General features: G+C 36.9%; 1 protein-coding gene across 3 annotated transcripts in view; it reads right to left on the reverse strand.

Moving 5' to 3' along the window:
* Positions 1 to 16,166, reverse strand: part of LOC128985729 (midasin-like) — a 180,362-nt gene that overhangs the window by 91,072 nt on the left and 73,124 nt on the right. For all 3 annotated transcript variants that reach the window (XM_054405543.1, XM_054405542.1, XM_054405544.1), the window contains 5 exons: positions 12,257 to 12,455; positions 9,586 to 9,765; positions 8,077 to 8,223; positions 7,361 to 7,496; positions 6,828 to 6,973 (listed from right to left, as the gene is read on the reverse strand). In XM_054405543.1, the coding sequence (XP_054261518.1) occupies positions 6,828 to 6,973; positions 7,361 to 7,496; positions 8,077 to 8,223; positions 9,586 to 9,765; positions 12,257 to 12,455 (808 nt within the window). The remainder of the gene's footprint in view (positions 1 to 6,827; positions 6,974 to 7,360; positions 7,497 to 8,076; positions 8,224 to 9,585; positions 9,766 to 12,256; positions 12,456 to 16,166) is intronic.

Consider the following 16,166-nt stretch of genomic DNA (forward strand, 5'->3'; position numbering starts at 1 on the left):
GACACATACTTTCCCCCATAAGCTTGTCAACAACCTTTATCATGGGTAAGCGGTAGGGGTCTCAATCCCGGGATCCCGGCCGATTTTTGATACCTAGAAATCCCGGGATTGGTGACTTTTAATCCCGGGATAAAGGGGATTGCAAAACTTACGTTTACATTGATTTTTTTGTGAATTTGAAGACTTTTACTTACGGAAAATTAATAAAAATAGTCCAATAACACTTGAAACACATATACTCTTTATTTTTAGGGCGATTATATGAAATGGTATAAGTAAGGTAATGATCTTTTTTAATTGGAAAATTTAATGTTTATTAAACTCAATAGGCGAACGAATGTAGGCCTAAATATGTTTCGGTTTTTAGACGATTTGGATTTACTTTCTGTAAATGTTATTACATTAGTTAGAACTTAATTAAAGTAGGCCTACAAGTTATTTTGAGTTTTACTTTTGACATTAAACGTAAACAACACAATTCGTGTAGCATACATAACATTACAATCGGAAATTTAAGCATTATTTCCTTTGAAGCCATAAAATATAACTATCCTATATATAATACGAGTAAAGTTTGAATACTTGTCAACTCGATCTGGGAATCGGCCCTAACAAAAACGTTTATATTTACGGAATAACTAAGTTCTGTGTCAAAAATAAGTTCTAGACCAGTGGTATAGCCAGGAAAAATCTATTTTCGCCATAATATGAGTACAAACTTTTGAAAATTTAACATGGGCCTTATGAGAAAACATTCCGCCATTGTTGTCATTTTGTTTACATTTTAAGACATAACGTGACGTTTTGTACCCACGGGCACCTCAGCGTGCGCATGCGCAGAAGTTCTCTATCCACAGTATACTAGCAAAAAAAATACAGTACAAAAGGAAAAACATCAGTTGTTACTATTAAGCAAAGATTAAACTGAACTCGATACATAGTAGTCAAGGGTAGCAGTGTTAGTGGGATATGTTTATAACGATTAGATTACGGTATCTGAAATTTTAAAATGCAATGTAAAGGGAGGGAAACAGGTCCGTGACGTAGGAAGTGGTGAAGGAAGTAGTCAAGGCGAGTAGTCCGGAGTGTGGGAACTGTTTATGACAATTAGATTAAGGTATCTGCAATCTTAAAATGATTTGGGAAGGGAGGGAAACAGGTCCGCGACATAGGAAGTGGCGAAGGAAGTTGTGAAGGTGAGTAGTCCGGAGTGTGGGCACTGTTTTTGAAGATAAGATTAAGGTATCTGCAATCTTAAATTCTATGGGATGGGAGGGAAACAGGTCGGCGACGTAGGAAGTGGTGAAGGAAGTAATCAAGGTGAGTAGTCCGGAGCGTGGGAACTGTTTTTGAAGATTAGATTAAGGTATCTGCAATCTTAAAATGATATGGGAAGGGAGGGAAACAGGTCCGCGACGTAGGAAGTGGTGAAGGAAGTAGTCAAAGCGAGTAGTCTGGAATGTGGGATCTGTTTATGACGATTAGATTAAGGTTTCTGCAATCTTAAAATGCTATGAGAAGGGAGAAAAAAGGTCCGCGACGTAGGAAGTGGTGAAGGAAGTAGTAAAGGCGAGCAGTCCGGAGTTCGGGAACTGTTTATGACGATTGGATTAAGGTATCTGCAATCCTAAAATGCTGTGGAAAGGGAGGGAAACAGGTCAGCGACGTAGGAAGTGGTGAAGGAAGTAGGAAAGGAGAACAGTCCGGATTGCGGAAACAGTTTATGACGATTGGATTAAGGTATCTGCAATCTTAAAATGCTATGGGAAGGGAAGGAAACAGACCCACGACGTAGGAAGTGGTGAACGAAGTAGTTAAGGCGAGCAGTGTGGAGTTTGGGAATGGATTAATGTATCTGCAATACTAAGACTGCTTTCATATTAAACTAATGATTTTACCTGAGCAAAGCTCGGTCCCCAGGTACTAAACATAAACACACGATTATAATCTCGTTATTAAGATTGCTTATATTTAGGGTCTATAACTTTATCTTCTTATTTGGTTATTAGTGTGGTGATTAAATTTCTTACAATCTAAAATTACGTTTTTAACGAATTTCCCATATAGGGAATAAGCTATTACCGTAGTACTCATGGTAAGACCTGGACCCGGGACCGATATAATTTTTCATTTTGAGGTCCCTAGAAGCCAAAAACACCATCCGTTCAAATTCATATATATATATGTGTGTGTCCGTTAGCGTGATAACTTTAGCAAAAATGATCCGATTTTGATGAAATTTGGTACAAACGTGTAAACCTACGTTTATTCAAACGAGTTCGCAAACCAGCATAATCGGACCATGGGAACGGGGGTTTATTGGGGGTTTTATGGGGTAAAAATAGGTTTTTCCCATTTTTGACCCTAAAAACAAAAAATTTTGCAATTTATTTTTCAACTGGTTTGTAGAGCTAAAAAAAGAAATAATTTAGTATATTTAAGCGCTGTTGTATGCCTAACGGTCACGGAGGAAATTCAAAAATAGTGTAATTTAAAATTCCCTTGTTATTCTTATAGAGAAAATGAAAACGGTTGTAGTTTATTTGTTTATGGATATATGTTGATACAATTTGGCAAATTTATTTATTTCATCCTATACTATTGACGTATGGTCAAAAAACACTTTATACCTTCCCCGTAGCAGCAAACCTAAGCACTTGTTAAATCTGATGTTATTTAAACTAGGAATAAATATGTCTTATTCATGGAAATATTTTAGTAATAATGTAATCAGACAAGTTGAAATTCGCTTAGTCTGCAGGTTTGCTGCGGCGGGGGTATTCATACACATGCTACTACATAAGCAGATGGTTTATTGTTTTACAGTATCTTATACTCGTGATTCTTCCCATTTTATCTTTTTCTCTTAGCTATCTTTAATCTATCTATTAGTGTGACATATAGGCTACGTGTGTGTGCGGTTGCTCGAGATTTTTTTAAATGTATTTATTATATTCTAGAGTGACATATCAACATTTATACACTGTAAATAAGAAATACGGGCGACGAAAGTTCCGCGTGGTAATATTTATTTACTTAGAAAATGGGAACATTGCGCAGTGTAACACTGGTAAGGCCAGTTTAAAACATTACAGTACTCAACGAGGGTACTTTAACGAGGGTACATGACTTCTCGCTCATGTAAAATGGTTAAAAAGTTAAAAATCATAATATTATATAATCCCGGGATTGATCCCGGGATCGGCTGAGGCGAATCCTGAAATCCCGGGATTGGATTGAAGGCCCGGGATTGAGACTCCTAGTAAGCGGTGAGGGTAAATATGATATTTTATAGTTAAAAATCACAAAAGTTACAATAACTTTTGAACCGTAATTGTTACAGCGATAGGGTGTTGTACTATTTTTTTAAGAATTATAACATAACATATTAATTTTGATCAAAACCAGCTTTTCTCCAAAAATCCGATTTTTGTTGTTGTTATTTTATGGTTTTTTATGGGAAAATAATTTAAGTTACAATAACTTTTGAACCGTAATTTTTTCCATTTTGTTTAGAGTATAAAAGACAATGACAGCATACTAAATTTTTAGGAAAATTGTTCGGGCCATTTTAGAGAAAATCCGATTTTTCCATTATTTTATAGGGTTTTATGGGAAAATCCCCACCCCATTAAAAATCAAAATTTCAAAAAAAATGAAAAAACTTTCAAAATGTTAAGGACCATAACATACTAAGTTAAATCAAAACCGGCTTTTTTCTCAAATCCTATTTTTTGTTATTTTATTGGGTTTTTTATGAGAAAATAACATAATTTACAATAACTTTTAAACCGTAATTTTTAAAGAAATGAGAGTCGTAACATTTTATTCAAAATTCAAAGGGCTGCAACATACTAAATTTTTATCAAAATCGTTCAGGCCATTTTTGAGAAAATCTGATTTTTCCAATATTTTATGGGTTTTTATGGGAAAATCAACATTAAAATTTAAAAGTATGACAAAAAAAAAGAAAAAATAACGCTCTTGAACGCCTATTTAATCCACTTTTCACAACTGAATACTGAATAGAATTTTTGGATATGAATTCTTAAAGTTTTTAAGAGCTTTAGCCAAAAGATTATCTGAAAATACCCCCGCCGCAGCAAACCTGCCGACTAAGCGAATTTCCATTTGTCTGAATTGATTTTCAGTTAAATTATATTTTAATAACATTAGGTTTAACGAGTACCTAGGTTTGCTGCTACAAGGAAACAAATAAAGTGTGTTTTTGAGTAAAATATTGATAGCTTAGTACAAAATAAATAAATTTGACAAGTTTGATCAAAATATATTCATAAACAAGCAAACTACAACATTTGACAATATTCTCCATAAGAATAACATGGGAATTTTAAATTTACAATTTTTTAAATTTTCTCCGTTACTAATAATTGAACAAAAATACTTTTATATACTAAATTATTTGTTTTTTTAAGCTCTTTAAAAAGGTCTAAACAGAAATTGGGAAATTTTGTGTTTTGAGGGTCAAAAGTGAGAAAAACCAATTTTTACCCCATAAAACCCCCCGTAAAGCCCCGTTCCCATGGTCCGATCATGCTGGTTCGCGAACTCATTCAAGTTAATCCCGCTTTACACCTTTAAACCAAATTTCATCAAAATCGGACAAAAATTACTCAAGTTATCGCGTTCACGGACGTATATATATATATATATATGTCTATATATATATATATATACATATATAAAAATTTGAACGAGTAGTGTTTTTGGCCTCTGGGGACATCAAAATGAAAAAGTAAATCGGTCCCGGGTCTAGGTCTTACCGTGCCACCTACGGTAATAGCTACTTCCCTATAGGGAAATTCGCTAAAATGGAAAAAACATGCAGTTTGGTCATGAATTGGATAAAGGCAAGAAATATTAGCAGCATTAAGGCCCGTCCAAACCGAAGCGGGAAAGCGGCGGGAGCGGGAAGGTGGCGGGACAAATTCCCGCGCGGGATTTTAAAACACATAGTGTTAGATGTGAGCACCTACACTAGAGCGGTACCGCTCCCGCCGTCCCGCAGCGTTGTTTGATCGTCCCGCCGGTTTGAAACATGTTGGATTTTCCCGCTCGTACCGCCGCGGGAACACATGGGTAGATGGCTCATGATGTTAAGACTTGTTATTTTTTAGCCACCTCACCATAAAATTATTGAAATTTAAAGTAGTTTTTGGGTAGTAGATAATCCCCTTTGAACCCACCTTTTGTCTTTCCTTAGATTGGGCATAAGGGTATGGTGGTATTTCGCCAAATAAATGTCTATTTTAATTAATTTCATGAACCCAAACAGATCGCCGTCTTGCAGCTTCATCTTCATCCTCAGCTGTTGCTAGCAAGAGCAAAGCTTCTTTTAAATTACGATTCATGAAATGAACGCATAAACCACAAACATTCACTTAACACAACCACTCTGTAGCTAAGATGAAAATTAACTGATGAGTCGTCCCGTTCCCGCTGCTTGCAGCTTCGGTGTGGGCTACCTCTTTCCCGCCACGTATCGCTGCCGCTGGTTCCCGCCGGTCACTCACCCCCTTCCCGCTACCGCACCGCTCCCGCCACTTTCCCGCTTCGGTTTGGACGAGCCTTTAAGAGCGACCAGCATGTACCTGAGAGGATCAAGGAAAAAAATAATTGTGATCAGTGAAAGAATTTGAGGATGGAGCTGGGATTTGATTTACCATATTTTGAAGTGTACAAATTATTGTCAATTCCCAATTTTACCCTGCCTTTATCTAGTAAAGAAAACAATCTTTACGATTTGAAAAAAATATACTAGCAGACACAAGCAAACTGGTCTAGGATTTCTTTTAAAGTAAAGCAGATAAAAACCCAAGAAAAGCTTTAAGTTGATTACAACAAGGCTAAGGTTTAACAAATTGTATTGTATAAAATTGTTCCAGAAGTTATGCTATGTTTTATTGTCGTTCCACATTCAATATTTAGTAATGTGATACCGTTCACATATGGGTAGTCAAGTTGTAATTCAGCGACCCTACTAATCAGAGGATCATTAGTAAACCCCCTGACGTACGTAAGGTTTCAGTGGAGTGCTGAGTGTATTTCAACCTAAATACTATTAGTGAACAATTTAATGAAATGACTTGTGTAGGTTTGTTACTGACTGTTTATTTACTAGCTGTTTATTTGTCCCAGATAAATTGAATGCCAATGATCATGGTCAGCTGAGTTGTTCAGATTTGACCCGTCAAAAAGCTACCGACTTTCGCAGAACCAGCATCAGCAATATTTTGGGTCAAAAGTGAACACTAAACCACTCAACTACCCATCTATATGTACAAATCATATACCCCATTACATAAGTCTTCAGTTATGACATACAGTAGAACCCCTCATGTCCGACAATGACGGGACCAGGCCATGGTTGAAAAGGCCAAAAGGTCGGACCCCGTGAGGTGAGGAGCATAACCTGAAGTCTCAACATCGGTAATCATCTCCCAGGACCGCGACACACCCGTCAGCGTAGTTTGCAGCCTCTGCGACTTTGTTAATTGTCTTCCCTTGACCGTGACAACACCTGTTAGCATAGCTAGCACTCTTTGCGTTATTTAAATGTGATTTTATTTTACTGTACAAACATTCAAAAAGTACAACATACAAAATAACACTTTTGTATGTAGTATTCACTTTTACAGGGTTTAATTTCTTCCAAAACCTTTTAAATCAACTTACTGTAGTACAAGGTTTATAACAACATTTCTGTTATCCGTCCATTTACTTAACCGTAACGCTTCCAGTCCTGAGGTGATGGTTAATAGAGATTCTACTGTAGATTGTTGAATGTAGTGATCCATTACATTTACCTGTTGCCAGTAGCTGCAGCTAGGAAAGTAATCAAACTTGTTTTCCCCACAGACGTGTCTCCCTGAACCAAAACTGGGTACTGCGATAGGGACACAATACGAGACAGATCCTGCAGGTTGCGTCTTACACAGGGAGTCAGGATATACTGTAAAACACAAGCATTAATCAGTAACAATAACACAATTGACTTTTTAGTGTCCAGTGTGCGTCACTTTTATATATACATACTTAGCGTGCAAGCAATAACTTACTGGCCGACGCATATCAGCTGTAAATGGCAACTGAACTAAAAAGGACTTCTCGGACACACACACACACACACACACATATATAGACCTATATAAAACTATATAGGCCTATATATATATATATATATATACATACAAACATAAAAAATTTGAACAAATTGTGTTTTTGGCCTCTGGGGATATCAAAATGAAAAAGGAAATCAGTCCCGGGCCTAGGTCTTACCATGCCACCTACCTACAGTAATAGCTACTTCCCTATAGGGAAATTCGCTAAAAGGACTTACATTGTCTGGTAAGGCAGGCTTGAGGTTTCCTTTCTTCACCCAGTAGCCCTCAAAGCAGATATGTTTGCCCAGAGGTAGAGGTTCAGGTATTGGTTGGCCCAATACACTTTTTATGTCTCCCCCTTCAGCAACAGCCCTGCATGAAACATAAATATTGTCAGCTCACACATAGTCCAGTGAATAAACAAAACAAGATGAAACAGTAATATTAGGAATCGGTTAGGCACTAAACTGTTTAATGTGTATACTGTATAGGGCACTGAATAAATATAACATGTTAAGTAAAGTAAGAAGTAGTCTATGTTTTATCGTCCTAGGTAATAAATATGTTAATTAATTGTAACTATGTAATGTGATCTCTACTTCAGTTATGTAGAATGGTGTTTGGAAATGTTAAGTAACTTTATTTTAATTTTAATTAATTACTTGAATAGTATTTTTTTTATAATTACTTTTTAACCATTCGGCCATTGATCTAGCTTTCTATCGTAAAACAAAACAATAAGAAAACTGGTCAACCAAAGCTAAAGCATATAGAAAATAATGTTATCATAAAAAGTTAATATAAATTAAATTTAGTTAAATGGTATTACTTTGTTCCATATCTAAGTCTTTGAAGCTCAAAGAGTACATTTTACTAATAAAATAAAATATTATAGGCCTAACTTGTGTGATTGTAATAACAAGCAATATAAGAAGTAATCGTGATATTTCACCTGTTTATCATGTTGAGTACAGCTTGGTGTGACTTGGTGTCAAGTTGTGTGAGGAAGCTTAGACACAATGCAGCATGTAGAGTGCGCTGAGAGTTGCCACAAGAATTACTAGCGGACACTACCAGGGCACGACACAACGTGCGCAAACTGTAACATGGAACAATAATTAGAAAACCAGTCTTTCAATACAAAACTACAGTATTTATGTTCTTTTTCAAATGGAAACACAGTTTTGATATATATATTTAAAAAATCAAACTGATACTTTTGTGAGTTATCTAAACCACTCATTGAACAATTTTAGCTCTAATTTAATTTATATACAGAAATAGCTCTTATTTGGCATCGGGTAGTCAGTCACTTTCATTAATCCAGTAGTTTAAAAATGTAAAACCGATTGTTTGGATTCGATTAAGGGGTTCGCGGAATTGGCTAACTCCAGAACTCGCTAACCCGGCTCTAGAGCGGGTGGTCCGAGAAAATGTTCGAAAATATAAATATGGTGTTTAAAACAAAATGTTTACGCTATTTGGTAATGTAATGCAAGGAGGAAATGTTTGGCAATGTTGTATGAGTAGGCTGATACTGTTGTTAAACAATTACTTTTTGTGCTGACCTACAGAAGGCTGTTGCTTTAAGTAGGTCAGTGCACTTGTTCAAGGGTTTAGTTTTGTGTGTAGTGGTGAGTGTGGTGCCCTGGAGGACAGGATCCTGCTGGGGGAGCTGGAGCCCAAGGCCCATCCAGGTAAGACAATGTTAAGAGTTTTCCAAATTGAGGTTTAGAGTATTTTACAAATTGGGTTAACTAAATTATTAATAAAGTTCCAGTCTACTCTAATTTTACGATTGTTACTTATCTTTGTATTGTTTTGGGTTTTGTAAGTGAGTCCTGAGATTTATTTCTGAGCTACATCACCCAAAGTAACAGTGGGTATTTCAAGGAGAGAAATACTTACCGTTACAGTAACTTATAGCCTAGAAGCTACTAAATAAAAATAGTGTATTGTACATTAAGGAGGGTATGTTAATAGCTAGAACATTTAATAGCTATAATGTTCTGTAGTAACAGTAATTACAAAACATTCTAGCTATAAAATTTATTGTCTAATTTTTTTAGCCAGGAGGGTACAAGTGCTTGCAAACCCCTGTGGGCGCCCATGCCTATGGTACCTTTTTCAATCCACGGAAATCTTAAAGAAGTGTTACACCATTGCGTCTAAGTTAAACTATACAAAGGAATTTAATGTTTTTATTTTACATATAACTCGCAATATTACGTTACTGGTTAGCGAGTTCCAGAGTCAGCCAATTCCATTGTCTTGTTTTAAGTCAATTAGTTCATTCGACCATTGTCGGAAGGATGTCAAAACATTGGGAGCGAACAGCTGAGGTTGGAAGTGATCAACAGAGTCTAGAGCGATATGCAGGGCCGTACCAGGACTCTTAACAAGTTTTATGGCACTCACATTGTATAATTACATTTATAAATTAAAAAAAATATTACTATACCTGTAGTGAGGCTTGTGGCCAGTCGTATCACAGAGACTGTTGATAGCTGCTTGTCTTACATCAAGATAGAACCTGACTATAGCGTCAGTACGTGCTGGTGGCAGCTCAGGTAGATAACACCCTACCAACAGTGCCAGATCTGTCCTGTCTGTCAACTCATCTACATACAGCTCAGAGAACCTAGTGACAACAATAACAAGATTAGAAAAAGCTAGTAAGATTTAAAAATACCCTCGCCGCAGCAAACCTGCGGACTAAGCGAATTTCCATATGTCTGATTGGATTTACACTAAAATGTCTACTTAAAAATTTAACATTTATTTCCTATTTAAATAAAATTAGTTTAACAGGTACTTAGGTTTGCTGCATCAGGGAGGGTAAAACTGCTTTTTTTGTAAAATGTTAATAGTTAGTAAGAAATAAAAACATTTTCCAAATTTGATCTAAGTATGTTCATAAACAAGCAAACTCCATCAGTTTACTTATTCTCCATAAGAATAACATGGGAATTTAAAATTTACATTTTTTTGGAATTTTCTCCGTAACCATTAGGCGCATAGTAACACTTCAATATACTAAATTATTTGTTTTTTTAAGCACTACAAAATGGTTTGAAAAGATTTTGCAAAATTTTATGTTTTTTGGGTCAAAAATGGGAAAAACCTATTTTTACCCCATAAAACCCCCCGTAAACCCCCGTTTCCATAGTCCGATCACGCTGGTTCGCGAACTCGTTCAAGTTTATCCCGCCTTACACCTTCAAACCAAATTTTATCAAAATCGGACAAAAATTACTCAAGTTATCGTGCGGATGGACACATATATATATCTATATATAGATATATAAAAATTTGAACGAATGGTGTTTTTGGCCTCTGGGGACATCAAAATGAAAAAGTAAATCGGTCCCGGGCCTAGGTCTTACCATGAGACCTACGGTAATAGCTACTTCCCTATAGGGAAATTCGCTAATACTTCCCTATAGGGAAATTCGCTAAAAGGTACCTACTCTGAAAAATATTTTAGGCTTATTTGTTGTTATGGACAAGTCCTGATATTTCAGGAAATTTCAGACAAAATTAAATCATCCCTTATTTATTCAGTTCAGGATTTTATGAAGACAGGATTTGCTCCAACTGCCATGATTTTTGCCACGTCCCGAGTGACAATGATGACTTCACTGAAACTGTGGGAGTTGTTTTGCCAGGGTGTGACGTAAGATGCTAACACAAGTTGAGATTTATTGTAAACTGAACTAATATGGCTTCTTTACTGCACAAGCACCATTAGGGAGTTAACGACAAGGGCTGATCCGCCCGGACCTAGCAAAATAATGATTCAGTATAAAAAGACCAGTCAATTTGTCTTAAACTACTTCTATTGTAGGCCAAGTACTTAACCGCGTACGATAAATTAACTTAATTTATGTATTCTGAGTTGTTACACCCCTCACCAATGAGTACAATTTACGTTGTTAGAGTAATGAAGTAGAATAATTTATTTAAGAGTACTAAACGGGATGCAGTCTAGGTCATAAAGAAATTGAATGCCAGAAATGGCGCGAGCCCTGAGGGCTTAGGTTTATTGTTGACCTGACCTGAAGTAGTCTGTGTCCAACAGAGTATAGAGGTTTTTTTAGTGAGTAGTCTGATAAACTCAGGAGTCTCACACTACAAGCTGGCTACCTGTGTGCGTAAAAGCATTCTTACCTCCTCTTGAAAAAGTACTGTATAGTTTTTTCTTTTTTTTTCATAGGACGCTAGGTACAAGCCTGGTATAGTTTTTCACATTACTTCAGGCTAGACCTAGGGGTTGCTGCATTATCACTTAGATAAAATCCATTGGTGACTTGGTGGGATTTGAACCAGGGTCCTTAGGGACTGAAGTCCCACGCTCTAACCACTACACCAGCTCGCTCTCCACTGTATAATACAACGTCAATAATAACCTTTATGGTTATGCAATGTCACAGTATATGCCTTATAATTCTATCCTAAAAAAAATTTATCTTTGAATTAGGGATGGACGAGATTGGATTTTTAGTTCGAGACGAGACGAGACGAGATTTTTTATTTCTCTTAAACTTTCGAGACGAGATCGAGACGGGATTTCCCTTCTCATACACAATGGGAAATGCACGTTCAAAATTTTTACCTGATTTTGTAACATTGTTAGATGACTATTTAAATACAAAAATAATGATAATAGGCAAGAATATTTACAATCTTTTATTAAAAAACATCAGCATAACATTTTTTTATTAATCACGCATAACTTATTAAAAATGCCTACGATTAGGAAACAGTGATATCAGTTAGGATAGAGTTCAACTTATCCTAAAATAAAATAAATCATAAAATAAAAGCAATATTAATTTTTATAAAATAGTTAGGTACTTGTTTTGACTTTTTATAGTAATAAACATTCCTCATAATAAACATTTTTTTTTTATTCTCGTCTCGATAAAAATCTCGGCCAAAAAGAAATCTCGTCTCGTGTAACGATATTTAAAATTTCCCGAAAATTTCCCGAAATTTCGAGACTTGACCATCCCTACTTTGAATTCTCGAATCTCGTTAATCGAATCTCAAATCCTAATCTTTTCTTAGGATTCAGTGGATTTGAGATTCGAGATTCAGATTCGACACATCGCTGGTGTTTGGAACTTTACCTGTTGCGAATACCAGGAGGCAGATCCTTCTTGCCCACATCAGTTGCTGGGTTCATGGCAGCCAGTAAACGAAACTCAGGATGAGGATGGCATGAAGAACTTTCCCCTTCTAGTAACGCACCTCCCTCCAGCAGCCCTGCTAGACACTGCAACGTCTCTGCCGAGGCTAGGTTAATTTCATCCAGCAACACCCACCAGCCTAAGCAACAGCATTGTTAGTAAATTTAATGAGTTTCATTGATTTACGGCATAACACAAGCATTACAAAAACAACAGGATGTCAGGTACATTACAATAAAGCAGAATAAAAACATAACAATTGCAAGGTTCAACACTCTAGAAATACATAATGAGTGGTGTAAAAATGTGACAAAATAACAAATAAGAGAAGAACAAAACTGTCTGAAAGTAATAAACAGCAAGCTACTGATTTAAACCGATAACACTGTTAGGTACATATAAAATTAATAATTTTCTTAGTATATAAACCATTTGTGGTTCATGCACTTTCGTAAACTATTGATGGAAAAGTATTCTGTTAAATAACTTGTTTAACCCTAGCAGTGGCCAACCGTCGTCTGGTGACGGTTTGACGTTGATGCTTAGAATGGCCACCGTTGTCTGGTGACGGTATGCGCCGAAATTATTTTAACGGTAAAAAAAACACTTATAATCAACTCAGATGAGAATAATTTTATATATACCATTCGAAAGATCACATTCTGAACTTTCATTTTACTACATAAACAAACCCTGTAGCAGGTATATAACAATGTCACGACGATTAGATCAAATGATTTTTTGGCGCGGCACGACTTTTGCAGATGACACTTGGGAACTGGCTAAACACGTCTTGTTTGGCATCACCCTGCTCGGGTAATTTTTGTCTTGGGATGTTGCGGGTGGTACCACTGGATAGCCATTGATTTTATCTTCATTTTGGTAGTGATATTTAGAACTAAATATTGATTGGACAACCGGTACGATTTTTTGAAAACAGCTGTTTTCAAAATTTTTAACAAATGGCCAACCATCGTCAGGTGACGGTATAGAAAATATGAATTACATACAGTGTAAGTTATTATTACTAGTCATAATATGTCATTTTGAAGAGGAAGAAATATAGATTGTGAGAGTGGCAGCCCTGCGCTCAGGGTTATTTCCGTCTGCTTACATGAAGACGACGGAAGTGAGTCATTACTGCTACAGTCTGTCAGTCTGTCTTGTATTCGACATTGTGTGTTGTTGCCGGTGAGTGTTCGCTCTCGTGTTATCCGCGATTTATTACTAAATACGTTATTAGTTCGTAGTGTTAGTGTTAGTGAAGTTTGTGTGTGTGTGTTTAGTCAATAAGACATATTAATTAGTAATATTTTTAGCTATAAGAATTTCTACCAACAAATCAATATTTTGAGTTTTAATATTTTCGTAATGTAATCTAGTTTTATCTGAGTGAGGCAGACAGAGATAGACGAAGCCCAAGCTGAGTCATTTCCGCCAGCAACGGAATTTCCCAGCGCTCGGTAACATACCTGTATTCACAGGAAAGCTCAGATCGCCTCAGTTCTTGTTCTCGTGCAGGTCGCAAACACAGCGTACTGCTGTGTTCCCTTTTATCCACGCTTCTCTTATAGGCGTTTGGATTAATTATCTCTTTGTAACTCTCTCTTATGTATCATTGTTCAGTATTTAAGTAAAGTCCCTTTATTACTCTAAATCAAAGTCAGTGTTTTATAGTCCCTTGTGTTGTTTTAAATTATTCTCCTCGTCTGTGCTCTACTCTTCTAGAACTTCTTTGTGCGCGTTCGTGAGCAGATTCTCAGGATATTTCGCGACAGAAGATAATTATTTGAAAGACATTCGTTTTGGCGTGAACGCTCTACTAAATCAAGATCAAGATCCCTCTATCCCTAGTGACTTATCCCTCTGTGCAACACCCGAGCTTGGACACGACGCCTTCCCCTAGCCTAACATAACAATGGAAATTGGTGAGTGACTCTCTTTAACACGTTGACTGCGCACGCCGACTTTAGTCGGCGTCAGTCGGCGTCGCCAGCGCCCCCAGGTGGCGCGCGCCGACAAAAGTCGGCACCAGACCAACAGAAATATATTGAGTCAGTGTGAGCTTAGCCTCAGACGGAGACGTTATAATCGTTGCCAGCCTGCCAGCTTAGAATGCGAGCTTTACTTTGGTGTAGGTTGGTACTAAAATTTCCCGTAAAATCCTGTCTGGCAATGCTTTTGTCCCGGTTTCGGGGATTTTCTCTCTTCTACCCACATTACAAAGACACTGGATACGGATCCGTGCAGTGCTGCTACCTTTGGGTGTTTCAGTGAACCACATCCACTCTCAGGGTAACGCAGCACAGTCACTACTGCTCTTTTGTGATTCGTCAGACTGAAATATTTGAATGCCAATTGCGTTCGCTGATTCGGTTGCGCGCCGGGGCTTCGCGCGCCACTGGGGAGCGCCTGTATAGTCGGCACGCGCAGTCAACGTGTTAATTCATTAATTTAATTAAGGTGTTTCCCAGCTCTATGGTTCCCGACCTAATCGGGTGGTCCTTCGAATTTTACTTATTTCTCACTCTCTAATTTGTAATTATCTGATATTTTACTCCCCCATTGAACATTTGGCCCACCAGCCGAAGTTTAAACAATCAATCGAACAGTGTGTATAACAGTAATCTTCATAAAAGGTTGTATTTTTCTTGCGGTTGTATTATGCGGTTTTCCGTTTATTTATATTATTATGCCCCTAGCACGTAAAAACAAAAATTGTTACCCAACGTGTTATACATTTTTATGTAGGTAATTTAATACACTACAAGATGTTTATGTTGGTTTGAAGTAAAAACATTTGGTACAAAAGTTATATACTAAATACTATGAATTTTTTTTCTCACAAAATCGCTAAAATACAAAAACATTATTTTATTTATAAATAAAAAAATATTTTTACCATAAACTTTATGACTTATTTTTATTTCTTATTTCATTAGCTTTACAAACATGTGTGTGTATATCATTATTAGTATACACATATATTATATAACTTTTTACAACAAGGATAAGGAAAGGATCAAGGAAAGGATCTTGATAAATACTTGAAAAGCATGGGAAATGAGTATAGTACCTTTGTTTACACAAAACCTGGCGCTAAATTAAAACATGTTATTCAAGATGGGCTTAGAATGATTCGAGACTTCAATGAAGACGATTTTGTTATCATACTGGCTGGCACCAACGACCTACACCGTTACGAACCAGGGCAACTCACTATTTCTCAAGGAATTGAACAACTTACTTCATTGCAACTTAGAACTAACGTTTTGGTTTGTAGTGTGCCCTATCGTCATGACGACCCCTTCTGCAACGATAATATATTTTTTGCAAACCGTTTATCTATGAAATTAATCAGGAATTACAAGGGAGAACCCAACTTATTCTATGAAGACATCAACTACTTTCTCAGGAGGTCTGACTTCACCAAACATGGGCTCCACCTTAATCGACGGGGTAAAGAGTGACTGGGAGAGTTTCTGGTGGAATTCATCGGAGATGCAGAGCGCCGCCGCACCCCCGCGGCTGAGTCTACAAGTGCCAAAGCGGTGAGTGAAGTGAGGCGTGACAAGCCTAGTGAGAGTGTTCCTGCACCTAACACCAACACCTCTCTGATCGAACCCTTCCCTGATGTTTCCTTGAAAACTTCCTTACACAGTTCTTCCCCAAAACATTCAGCCTGGCAATCACCTACTAAAAAATCCCTTCCTGTTTCTATGTTCCGTACTGAAGATTTCCCACCCCTTTCAATCACAACCTCAAAACCAGACCAAAATATCCTTGACAATAGTCTCTTAGGTGTTAATGGCTCCAATGTAAATAATTCTAATTTAAATACAAGTTGTTC

Source organism: Macrosteles quadrilineatus, unplaced genomic scaffold, assembly GCF_028750875.1.
Source record: "Macrosteles quadrilineatus isolate MER2022 unplaced genomic scaffold, UCM_ALF_1.0 Scaffold_2__2_contigs__length_208266976, whole genome shotgun sequence".
NCBI lineage: Eukaryota > Metazoa > Arthropoda > Insecta > Hemiptera > Cicadellidae > Macrosteles > Macrosteles quadrilineatus.